This window comes from Dipteris shenzhenensis, chromosome 23 (genome assembly GCF_047967505.1).
Source record: "Dipteris shenzhenensis isolate YYH24624 ecotype China chromosome 23, Dip_SZ_1.0, whole genome shotgun sequence".
In the NCBI taxonomy this organism is placed as follows: Eukaryota; Viridiplantae; Streptophyta; class Polypodiopsida; order Gleicheniales; family Dipteridaceae; genus Dipteris; species Dipteris shenzhenensis.
The window spans coordinates 34,896,990-34,909,622 of NC_141618.1; the positions used below are offsets into that span (position 1 = coordinate 34,896,990).

Genomic DNA, 12,633 nt, shown 5'->3' on the forward strand with positions numbered 1-12,633 from the left:
CTCCCCTCTCCCACTCAGCCTCCCCGCTAACCCCTCCGCTCAGCCTCTCCCTCTCCGGCTCTCCCTCTGCTCTCCGCTCCTCTCCTCTCACCATACCCCCGCCACTCATACCGCTGCCCTCCTCTCGCTCCCGCTTCAGCCCCCCTCGCCACCTCCCCCTTTTTTTTCCCCCAACTACAAAAAAAAAAAAAAAAAACTCCCCGCCATCTTAGCCTCTCCTTCTCCACCTCCTGGCTGCCTCTCCACCTCAGGCTTCCACCACCTCGCACTCGACGTGCCTCCCATTATGGGGGGGGAACCGGTGCTCCCGCTCCCGGTCGGACACTAATACCTGCACCCACACCCCAAGAGAAATGGGGGACAAAGCCAAGAAAGACAACAACAACAACAAAAAAAAAAAGCAAACGACACAATTGAAATTGGAGGATGTGAACACATGTTACAACCGAAGTGGACTCGGGTAGACAGCAAGGCAAAGGTAGCAGCTTCTTCAGCCTCTATCTCTACCTCAACCTCAACTCCCGCTACAGTTTCAGTTTCGTTTTCAGCTCCAGCCTTAGCTCCCTCTATCTCTATCTCTACTTCAACTTCAGCCCCCGCTTCAGGCTCAGCTCTAGTTCCAGTCTCAGCTCCCTGTACATCTACGATCAGTGACATACTCATGCATATGGTGCCGGTTGTTGTTCCCTTCCCCTCCTCTCCTATTACAGCTCTCGCACAACTTTTGACCCCTACTTCGGAGGTGTCATACACTGTTCCGCATTACGCTTCACTCTCCCCTCTCCCTCTCAATCACCCCACGCTCCCACACCCTGTTGGGACTGCCTCATCCATTCCATTATCATCTCCGTTCCTCACTCAGTCACCGTCCAATTTTCGGCTCAGTCACCGTCCAATTTTCGGACTCACAGTCCCACACTCTCATGCCACAGTCACCACAGTTTCAGCATGGACATAGGTGGGCTGATACACCAGAGGCCCGTGAGACCTTGTTCATGGAGATACATAGTTTTCGTGAGCGTGAGATGAAGCTGACTCGCTTCGCACGAGAGCAGGTCCGCTTCAACCAGGAGCAGCGCCGCATCATATAGGAGCAGGCTAGGGCCATTCGAGAGTAGGGGGGTCTTATTCAGGGACTCAAACAGGATATCATGCAGCTCCGACAAGAGATCACAGCCATACACACTGTCCCAGGGAGTACCCCGGTGGTCGAGGCATAGATTGCGAGCATGCAATCTGCTATTGAGGAGACTTCCAGATAGGTTGACGTGGCCAAACAGGAACCCGCAAGGGCAACCATTTCGGCTACCCTCATGGAGCAGCAGCAGAGAGGCAGTAAGGCTCTCAACATTAGAGTACACGAGATCCCACGCACTGAGGCTACACCGATGGTAGATGCGACTGCGTTCGTGGCTGCTACCCTGGGTGTGGCTGAGCACAGGATAGAGAGGGCATGGCGGGTGGGGAGAGATCCCAACCGAGAGCAACCTGATCATACAGTTCCATGATACTCAGGCACGACTTTCAGCTCTACGACGCAGGTCAGTCCTTCGAGATCAGCCAACGATCTCTATGGATGAGGACCTCACACCTCTACAGGTTGAGGAGAGGCACTCTTTGCTGCAGCAGCGAGATTAGGCCCGGAAGGAGGGGAAGTGGGCAATGGTACGAGAGGGACGACTTCTTACAAGCCCCTGTAGGGCACCTGCTCCCTCCCCTACATAGGGAAGTGGGGTCTATGAGACTCAGGTATCCGAGACCCTGTCCTGCACCATTTGGAACTGTAATGGTACCTTATGGTCAGAACCAGCGAACTTCTCGGAATCCTATACAGGCCACGACATAGTCTTTTAAGAGAGACACATCAGAGTCCAGAGCGCCCTCTTCTAATAGTCAGCGGATATACATGGAAGTCTGCCTATAGAGACGAGACGAGGGGTACAGGAGGAGTTCGAGGTTCAAGTGGAGTTGTAGTCCTTTTCAGATCCACACTTCGGGGGACCATTTCAGTAGAGTAGAGAGATACACATTCCAGATTTCTTTGGATCTGGATTCGACACATGGACAGCCGGGATCTATTTGTCGCAGTTTGCTACTTCCCCCCTGAGACCAGAGATATCCGAGGTGATGATGAGACATCCCCATTTGCTGCCCTTTATCAATCCATCGTTGACTTTTCTAGCCACGGAGAAGTCCTAGTGGGGGACTTCAACGCGAGGACAAGGGCCCGTCAGGTACCACTTCTTGACTTCAGAGATGATTCCACTCTACTGTCAGATATTGACCTTGAGGAGGCAGGTATGCTACGGGTTTCGGCTGATAAGCGAGGTCCATTCTCATCTTATGGGAAGGCCCTATTAGACCTCGACAGGATAGATTTTGCTCTATGCAAATGACGTGGCTCTCGTCTTCCTCAACAGAGGGACTTCAGAGACACCTAGACGCACTACAGTCCTTTTGTGAGTCTCATGATTTGAAGGTCAACCTGGGTAAAACCAAGGTCATGATCTTCAATACATCTTGAGCCATCATGCGTCAGGAGCAGTTCACATTTGCGGGGTCATCTGTTGAGATATTTCATCATACACTTATCTTGGGGTTATCTTCTTCGGACCCAGCTTCACTATGAGACCCACGATGCAGGCACGGTTGAGTAGAGGGTATGCTTCATTGGCCAGACTCCAGAGGCAGTACTTCCGCTCGCACTTTCAGGATCCACGCACCAAGGAGTTGCTTTTTTACTCCTTGGCTCGCCCAGCAGGAAAGTACGGCAGTCCTTGTTGGGGGCCAAACTTGTCGGATACAGAGTGGGCCCGTGTGGAGCGGCTATAGGTTCTCATGTTATCACGGATGATTCGTGGTAAGTCATCCGTTCCTCACCAGATCATTCAGGCCGAGTTTGGGTCACCTCCTTTACAACTAGATGCTGCATTTCAGGTCATCACATATCTGTACCGAGTTAGGGAATATGGGGATTATACCTTGGGGCGTAGCAGGCTACCATGGATAGCTCTATCCTCCTCTATGGCACTTGCAACAGGAGGAGACCAGACGTGCTGGTATGCACGTACAGAGAGATGGTTTGCGCGATTGGGGCTCCACATGGATAGACTACCTCCCTTCCAGTACAGCATGGATGCTCCGTTTTCTCCCCTCTTATCACACGAGATCAACCAGGTTATCCGTGAGGATCCACTACAGCTACACACATTTCGGACCTGGTTGGGACCAAGTGAACTCCCAGTGAAGCTTAGCTTCTATAGAGATCACTTCTTACATATCATAGCGGAGGGTTTCATTGACCCACCAGGAAACACACACATTCACCTACCCCACTCGCTGAGGATCTCTCTTGGGCAGTTCCAGGTCTCTTCACACAGACTTCGCATCGAGAGCGGCAGAGTAGAGCGACTAACCAAGGAGAGGTGCATATGCACACTGTGTGACATGCAGGAGGTTGAGGCAGAGTAGCATTTCATCTTCAGGTGTCCTGTGTACTATGAGATCTGAGGGCGTTTCCACCGCCTCTTCAGGGATAGTTACCGGATTTTGGCCTGTTTCCTCTCCTACCCAGACCAGCGGTGTTTGGCAGGTTTCATTCATGAGGCACTTAGACACCGCGAGAGGATACTTCGAGCACAGAGACAGGAGCAGACTTCTTCCTCGGCTGATCCTCTCAAAGCTCTATCACGGAGTTCTTTCAGCTAGATCACATGGACCCCCACGAGACGATGCCTCGACATGACCGTACCCAAAGCCTATGACCCGACAGCTCAGACAGAGGGTCGACACACAGATCACACTCGGGGACATCCCCTCCTTCTTTAGAGTCGGAGCCCGACCAACGGGGGTCACAGTAGCCCTGGCCAGACACAGAGCTACGACCAGGAGACGTGCCAAGACCGCACCTCCGAGTGATCGACAACACTCTATTGCCGACTTCATGCCTCCACTGCCTCATCCATCCTCATATTTGGCTGCTGCCGATGATGATGATGATACTGATGACGATGCTGAGACTCATATATAGTCGACCATCTGTTGGGATATCTCAAGGTGTATGCCTCAGGCACACCTTATGTTTCTATGTGTGAGTGCTAGAGGCACAGTTAGGTGCCCACAAGCACAGTTAGGTGGTGGAGAGCCACATAGGATGATTGAGTGAATCTAGGAGCAGATTGAGGAGATGATTGTGGAGCTCTGAGGTCATCAGTGATGTCAGTGAGCTTGTATGAGGTGCCTACTTAAGGACCTCACTCTTCTTCATTCCATAAGCAAGTATTCTGATTTTGTGTCCACTCTACTCTTTCCTTTCAATGTTCCAACATGGTATCAGAGCCATTTGATCCTCCTTGAGCCCATTTTTGCCACATCATCATCTTCTTCCTCTTCTTCTTCTTCACCATCTCTCCCTCTTCTTCCAAAAATTTGCTTGAGCTTGTTCTCCTCCGATTCTCACCCATTTCCCACGCCCTTCCAGCTGGAGATCCCTCTTGTTGGGGCGAATTTCGGGCTGCAAGGAATTGAAGAATTTCAAGCTCTGCTGGTCGCCATTGTACGAATTTCGTCGATTCTTCTTGCTGCGTTTTCTCTGCGCCTGCTCCTTCTTTCTCTAATTCCTTTCAGGGCAAGCTTCTCCATACCTAGAGCTACCTTGTGCTGAAATCTGAGCAGCAATGGCTGCATATTGAAGGAGAAAACAGAGAAAAACCAGTCGACTTTGTTGAAGAAGAAGAAGGCGACCTGACGCGTTTTTTCGCCTCTTCTTCCCAGAGGTTCTACTGTGGTATACCAGCTTTCTTTTGCCTCAGAAAGCCCCCTTTCTTTTGCTTTGAAGAGTGAGCTATAAGCCCTCCGAGTTCAGCTCTCTAGTTTTGACAGTTTTGACAAGCTTTTGAAAATGATGCTACATAAAATGCTACTCTAGCATTTCTGGTCTTTTGAAGTTTTCAATAACTTCACTACAAGTGTTGCTTCAGTTTTGTTTTGACTTGCTAGACCTGGTTTTGATTGGAAAGTGTTTATTTCACCCACTTCTATGAAGCATGTAAGAAGAAGCATCATTGTTTGAAATCTGGTCACTACTATTTGCTACATCAAGTGCTCATATTTTGGAAGTCTTTCAGTTATTTTTGCCTTGTAAGAGAGATAGACACTGCCCAATATCTGGGTTAGACCCTCTCATGGCTACCATATTTAATCTTGAGAAGTTCAATGGAAAGGGCTTCCATACATGGCAAATGAAGGTGAAATTTGCATTGATGAGGGAGAACTTATGGGGACTTGTCAAACCGACTCCTACCGCTTCTTCTACGGCCTCCAATGCTGGACAATCCTCAACTCTGACACGACCGGCAAGGGATCCAGCAAGAGAAGAAAAAGCATATGGTATAATTGCTCTTGCTCTAGGTGATGATTATATACACCATATCTCTGACTTGGAGTCTCCTTCGGAAGCTTGGCAGAAGCTAGACATGATTTTTGGTGCAAGCTCTCACATCTCTAAACTATCACTTAAAATCTCTTTCTTTGAATTAAAGATGGCAAGTGATACTACTTTAGCAGCTCATGTCAACTATATGCGGAGTCTTATGACTCAATTAGCTTCTATCAACTCTCCTATTACTCCAGATGATGCTATGGCAGTGTTACTTAAGAGTATGCCTGAAAGTTTTGATCACATTGTTAGCACTTTGAAGAATCTTCCCAATCCTAACCTTGAAGGCATTATCTCTGCTCTCCAAGAATAAGAAAGGCATATGGAGCTAAGGAAAGGCAATGACACTGCTTATGTTATGAAATTCCAGAAGGGCAAGTATACTCCTTGCAATCACTGTGGAAAGACAAATCACCTTTCAAAGGACTGCTTCAAAGTTAATCCATGCAAGCACTGTGGCAAGAACAACCATAATGAGAAGTTTTGCAGAGACAAAGCAAAGACAGAAAATGCAAATCTACTTACAGTTAATGAGCCTCCACAAGATGAGGCATCCTTTGAAGATTATGCATTTTAAACACATCTCTATGTATGCTCCAGATCTCTCTTTATGTCAAGGTACTCAGCCTGGATAGTCCTCCAAAATGAATGAAAATAAACTATTGTGTTTTGTGTGTTTTGTAAACACCTCTGGTCACCTTATGATGTAGGCCATGTGTATGTTTTGTTCCATGGTACCTCCTGCAGACATTGTGTGCATGTACATGCAGGGGAGATAACCATTGGAAGGTCTTTTTGTATCCCTTTTGTTTACCTTACACCCAAGGGAACCCTTGCTAGCATGAGAACCTAGCCATAGATTTATCCTTGACCACCATGAGATGGCATGAGAAACTATGAGACTAGATGTATCCTTGACATAGCCTGAGGCATTCCCTTGAGGGGGGGTTTGTTGGGATATCTCAAGGTGTATGCCTCAGGCACACCTTATGTTTCTATGTGTGAGTGCTAGAGGCACAGTTAGGTGCCCACAAGCACAGTTAGGTGGTGGAGAGCCACATAGGATGATTGAGTGAATCTAGGAGCAGATTGAGGAGATGATTGTGGAGCTCTGAGGTCATCAGTGATGTCAGTGAGCTTGTATGAGGTGCCTACTTAAGGACCTCACTCTTCTTCATTCCATAAGCAAGTATTCTGATTTTGTGTCCACTCTACTCTTTCCTTTCAATGTTCCAACACCATCGACATGACTATGTTGTACTTAGGACTTAGTACTACTATTCTGCATTTTTACATTTTGCATTGATATGGACGTTTGTTTAGTAGCTCCACTATCACAGCTTGTTGTATCAGGATTTTCACAGTCTCATAGACCCATCGGTCTTCCAAAGACTTTAATAAACTTTCTTTCTTTCTTTCTTTCTCCCTACCACTATGATCTTTCATGTGGTATCAGAGCCATGTTCTTAGCCCTGCTCTCTCTTTCCCTTTCCCTTCCAAGAGGTTGAGGTGAGGGAGGCCAATGAAGCTACTCTACCTCCTCCTCCTTGGAAGGCTTCCCTCTTCTCTCCTTCCTTGAGCTCTCTTCTCCACGCCATGATCTGCCACCTCTCCTCTCCTTCCTTCAGCTACATCTTTATGTCACCTGTGGACGATGTGACGCTTCTATCCAAATCTAGAAGCAGAATCATGGCTTTGTGTCTGCAGCAAAGTTGTAGAGGACCTTGAGTACTACAAATTTTGTTTTTACATAATTGCAATCCGAGTTTTCTGTGATAAGTTACAGCCCTTGCAAGAAGTGACAAAATTTGTTTCTACGTGGGGATTTTGTTCTGGAGCTCAATGATTTGACAGCCCAAGCATGATGCAGCCAGCTCAACGTGGAGCTGTCCATCCTCTTTATCATTGACCTTTGCTCCAGCCCACCATTTGCTCCTTCTGCCCGACATTCTGTTGGAGCTGCTGCCCGCAAGTTGGTGCCTATATTCTGCCCGTCATTCTCTTGGAGCTGCTGTCCTTCTACTTCTATCTGCCATGAAGAAGTTCCAGACTTGCTCCAGCTCATGAAGAACTTATCAAGGTGATCTTTCCATAGTTACACTTGCATTTCTACTCTTTTCCAGCCATGGAGTCTTCCAAATCAACTACCATTTCATTTGAGAAGTTTAATGGTAAGAGTTTCCCTACATGGCAAACAAAGATGCGTCTTGTACTTATGAAAGATGGAGTGTGGAATATTGTGTGTGGCAAGGAGAAAAAGCCACACTCAAATGAAAAAAAAATTGCACAGTGGGAGAATTTGAATGACAAAGCTCCTTCTCTCATTGGTTTGGGGTTGGGTGATGCTGTTATTCATCATTTTGATTTTGATTCCACTCTTCACGACTTCTGGGATAAGTTTGAAGAATTGTTCGGCAACAAAATCATCAATTCAAAGGTATTTCTCAGACAGGAATTCTTCAAGCTGCAAATGAAGCATGAAGACTCTCTTCTTGCTCACTTGAATCACATGGAATCCCTTGTAACTCAGCTTGCTAGTCTGGCGGCCCCTGTAGGGAAAGATGATCAAGTTGTTGTGCTCCTCTTGAGCATTGAGGAAAATTCTAAGTACCGGGAGATCATACCAGCATTGCGTGTGACACAAATGGGTTATCATGATATGGTTGCTATGCTTATTGATCACGACAGACGGTATGCAGACACTCCGGACTCCACTGTACTGTACTCCAAGGGCAAAGGCAAAGGCAAATTCAAGCCTTTCAAATGCAATCACTGTGGGAAGCTTGGTCACACTGAGGATCGTTGCTTCCAGAAGCTTGCCAAGCAACAACACAAGGATCGTGTCAACTTGATTGGGGCTGCAACAAGTGAAGAAAAAGAAGAAGATGATGCTTCAACACCGACTCATGCTCTTACTGCCGACATCAGAGATCTCTCTCTCTATTTAGAGGTCTATGTACCTAATGATCAAGACTTTTGTTTCCGATCTATTATTCCTACAGCTTGATGTATTTTGGGATCCTCTGCCCTGGGTAGTCCCCCTAAAATGATATGTATTGAGTGTTTGGTTTTCATTGAGTCTAAAGGTCCTCTGCCTTGGATAGTCCTCCTAAAAAGATGTATTGGTTTTCATATTTTGGTGTGTGGCTTCCTAACATGTCATGTTATGAAGCCAAGGGGGAATTGTGGGAGCCATATGTATTGGCTTTGATACGTCTCGTTATCAGGCTTGGCCGAGTTCCAGGATGTTGGTGTATTCCTAGACCTATGAGCTGGTCATGTAGCCATGCTATAACGTGAGCCTCTGAGCATGTTCAGTATCAAGCCATGAGAGTGCTTGGATCAACCTCTGAACACACTCAGACTTTAGCCTCTAAGTTACATGGGGTGCACAGTTTGATGACTGTCATTGTCATGTTCTGTTCTTGGTTCCATTCCGGTGGTCTCTCACCTTGCCTTCATGGGGGGTGATGGAATATGAAGCCAAAGTGAGTCTAAAATGAGTGTTCTAGGTGTGTTTTATAGTCTAGTGAGTCCTAGACATGCCACGTGTCATATTGGGAGCTATCCCATATACACTATGGCTTTTTAGAGTCTAGTGTCACACTATATAGTGTTGTACTTGTCTATTGTCTATCATATCAGTCAACATCAAGCTCTTTGGTATCATATGAGTACTTGTCTATTGCTTTGATTTTCTTTCCATTTCATTTCCAATAGCAGAGTATGCCTTTCATGCCAGAGAGTCATTTTGGACTTGGACGCGAGGTACGGTCAACAAGCAGTTCTTCTCTACCCTTGGCCCTAGACGTAGTAGGGAGAGCATCTCACAGCTTGTTGACTCAAGCAGATTTCTTCAAACACATCTTGATGCCGCCGTCTTACAAGTTGCCACCACCGATTTCTATGCCTCCCTTCTTACAGCAGATCCTGACACTCAAGCCACAAATGATTCTAGAGTGGTTATTTGGTGACACTTAACTGGGTTGGTGACAAGGGATATGACTGTCTCACTTGATGCACCCTTCACCAATGTAGAGTTCAGGACTGCTCTCTCTGCCCTTCACAAGGGCAAGTATCCCGGTTCAGATGGACTTATCCCTTTATTTTTTATTACTTTTTGGGATCAGATTGGGGATCACATTACTTTAGCCTTGTGGGATGCATGGGACTCGGGTGAGATGCCAGACTCACTTACGGAGGGCCTCATTCATTTGATTCCGAAAGGGGGTTGCATGAATTTAGTGTCTCAATGGAGATCGATTACCTTGCTGAGTACCTTGTATAAAATCCTAGCTAAAGCTATCAGCCTTCATCTACATCCCTTTCTCCCAGATCTTATCCATGATACGCAGACGGGTTTTGTGCATGGTAGGAGCATCTTTGACAACATCTTCTCATTTTGGGAGGCTTTGGATTAGGCCATGCATAATGGCCATAGGCTGGCCATTCTACTCTTGGACTTTTGAGAAAGCTGATGACAGGGTAGACTGGGGCTTTCTGGAGGGCACACTTACTCGCTTTAGTTTCTCAGATGCATGGATTAGAGGGGTGTCAGCCCTCTACAGATCCGCCCACAGCCAAGTTCTTATTGGTGGAGTCAAGGGGGACAGGTTTGAGATTACCAAATTAGTCCGTTAGGACTAGGAACATCTAAATCGAGGGAGAGAATCCCAGACAAAGGGTGCTAGAGCATGTTGGAGCACCTGTAGGAAGGCCGAACAACAGAAAAGAGTCCAGATCTGAGCAAAAAACCTCCAAAAACAGTCCAAAAATGCTCGATATCAACTTCTGACAAGTCGTACGGATTCCTAGCAGCATCGCGCACCTGTCCGTACAGGTCCGTACGGACAATAACATTTTCGGCCGGGATTGTGCGGGATAGGGTCATTTGTATGCGGCCAACTCAAAAATTTCAAAAAACGTCGAATGGCCATATGGGCGAGCATGCAGGGATCCTCCAGAGCAACCACTTCCAGGAGAGTTACTTTTTTCAGAGTTTGGAGAGGATCTCCTTTCTTCTCAAAGTCTCCCTCAGGGTTGAGGTGGCATTTTCAGCCTCCGCCTTGGTTACACACTAAAACACACTCTTTGGCTATGATTTCTCAACAGAAAGGAGTGAGGAGCATCAGCTGAGGTATGTGCATGAAAGATGGGTTCTATTTTCACTTACTATCAGAGGAGTAGGATTCCCACCCCTCCCCACAAAAAGATAAAAGAAGAGAAACTATATTATGGTTATATCAAGCTGAATCACATTTCTTTCATCACAATCCCCGGTCTTTTACCATACCGACTCTTACCGCATTAGCATATTCTTCCGAGGTATGCGAACATGGTTCAAATGCAGAAAACCGTTATCTGCTGTATTAAGTCCACCATTTCCATACTTTGTTCCAATATCTCCCACTACAATTCCCGGTAATGGGGTGTGGTTTTCCATGCTTCGCACCTGTACAATAAAGGCTAAAACCCAGAACACAGCTTCCAGTCATTACAACGTACAAACTACAAACAATGCACATGAACTTCACAAATGGCAGATGAGGGGTTTCAATACCCCAATTCAAGACAATGCATCACATTGCTATATCTTTTAATTTATGTCTGCACATAAATTTGACACTCATAAAACATTGAAAACCATTCTACTGTTTCCTTTTTAAAATCTCTTAAATTGACTCAAATACTGGTAATGCATTATCTTCAACCACAGAAGACTTTTTCAGTTTGTCATTTAAATGTTTGATAGGATTCTCATTACAGGAATGGTTTACATACCATGAATGCCATGATCTTTTTTGTCAATCAAGAGACGAGCCTGTACTAAAGCATGAGTTGCTACCTTCCCTAGGCCACCCGGCCACCACTTTTGGATCCAAAAAAAACAGTGATTAAAACAGATAAGTTCCTGTTGCTTTCAACTCATTCGGAAAAGAAAGAAAATCAAACAAAGGACGTTGAATAATGGAAGAATGTTCTTAAGCCAATCATGTAAGAATGGAGAATATATTCATCTCATAATACTATCACAGCTTCTGAAAATGAAAAGAACAGTTTAAAAACACATATTAGGTCGAACAATTGCCCTTCTATGTCCATTGGGAAAGATAAATTTCATACAGCCCAAAAGACATAAGAAAGAAGCACGTAAGAAATCCCTCAATGTGTAGCCCCCTACCACCTTGAGACGGCATATCCCAGGCTCAGAAAATATACCAGAGGGAGAGCTAACATTAGAGTCTCCATTTCGATGTAAATTTGTGAATAGCCAGAAAAATACATTCAATTTCTTCACCATCACTATTCAGCCTCCTACATGTACCACTCAGACTCAGTCTGTATTTTCTTTTTCCTAGAAGTACATATGAGGGAGAGCTCATATTTACAAATCCCCAACTAATATTTATGAAGAACCAGAGAATGAAACTCAATAGCTTCATCAGATCGCTTATCCAGCCTCATAGATGCACCGCTCAGACTATGCCTGCCATTTATTTTCCCTAGCCTCCTATCAACCTCGGACTCACAATGGTATCTTGATCCCGACCCTATTCTCCTGGCACTTGGGCGCAAGGACTAATTGGGAGAGAAGAACATGAGACTTTAAGGAAAAGGGACAACTACCAATGGAGGAAGAGAAGAATCATGGCTTCAAATGGAAAGGATGCGAGTTGTGGGGAGAACATGAGGAAGAATAGCTGAAGATAGGAGAGAAATAGAAGTGGATCATTCATAGCAGGAGGGAGGCTTGACCATGAGAGGAAAGAGACAGCTACAAGCTCACATTTGTATTGTGTAGGATACAAGAAAGAGGAGGCTCTTCTCTAGGTCCTTGCATCAATCCATTCCCACTCCCCAGGGTCCCACTGCAAATACTTTATGGGGATACCTCCAAAAAACAAATCCTCCTTGCACCCAAGGGAATACGAACTTGTTTAGGGTCTAGATACCATCCTGAAAACATTGCTTCGCGTGACCAACAACCCTCATAGGAAGCTTCTCGAGGATCAGAGACTCTTATCGGTTGGCCACCTTAGAGAGAGTGTAGTCAGGATGCAGCAGATAGAGGCAGCCATACCAGCAGAGTCGATAGATAAGGATGACATGCCAATCATAGAGTCCACTTGGTTGGGAGCTTTCACGGGGACGGGTATTCCTTTATAGGTTATTGCCTTGTGGGATGCACATGAGGA

General features: G+C 46.0%; 1 protein-coding gene across 1 annotated transcript in view; it reads right to left on the reverse strand.

Annotated features, from left to right (window-relative positions):
• The window catches only part of LOC147887306 (peroxisomal acyl-coenzyme A oxidase 1-like), a 114,916-nt gene that overhangs the window by 58,058 nt on the left and 44,225 nt on the right, over positions 1 to 12,633 (reverse strand). The window contains exons 5-6 of the mRNA XM_087394386.1: positions 11,219 to 11,306; positions 10,741 to 10,903 (exon numbers count right to left, since the gene is read on the reverse strand). Coding sequence (XP_087250512.1) covers positions 10,741 to 10,903; positions 11,219 to 11,306 — 251 coding nt within the window. The remainder of the gene's footprint in view (positions 1 to 10,740; positions 10,904 to 11,218; positions 11,307 to 12,633) is intronic.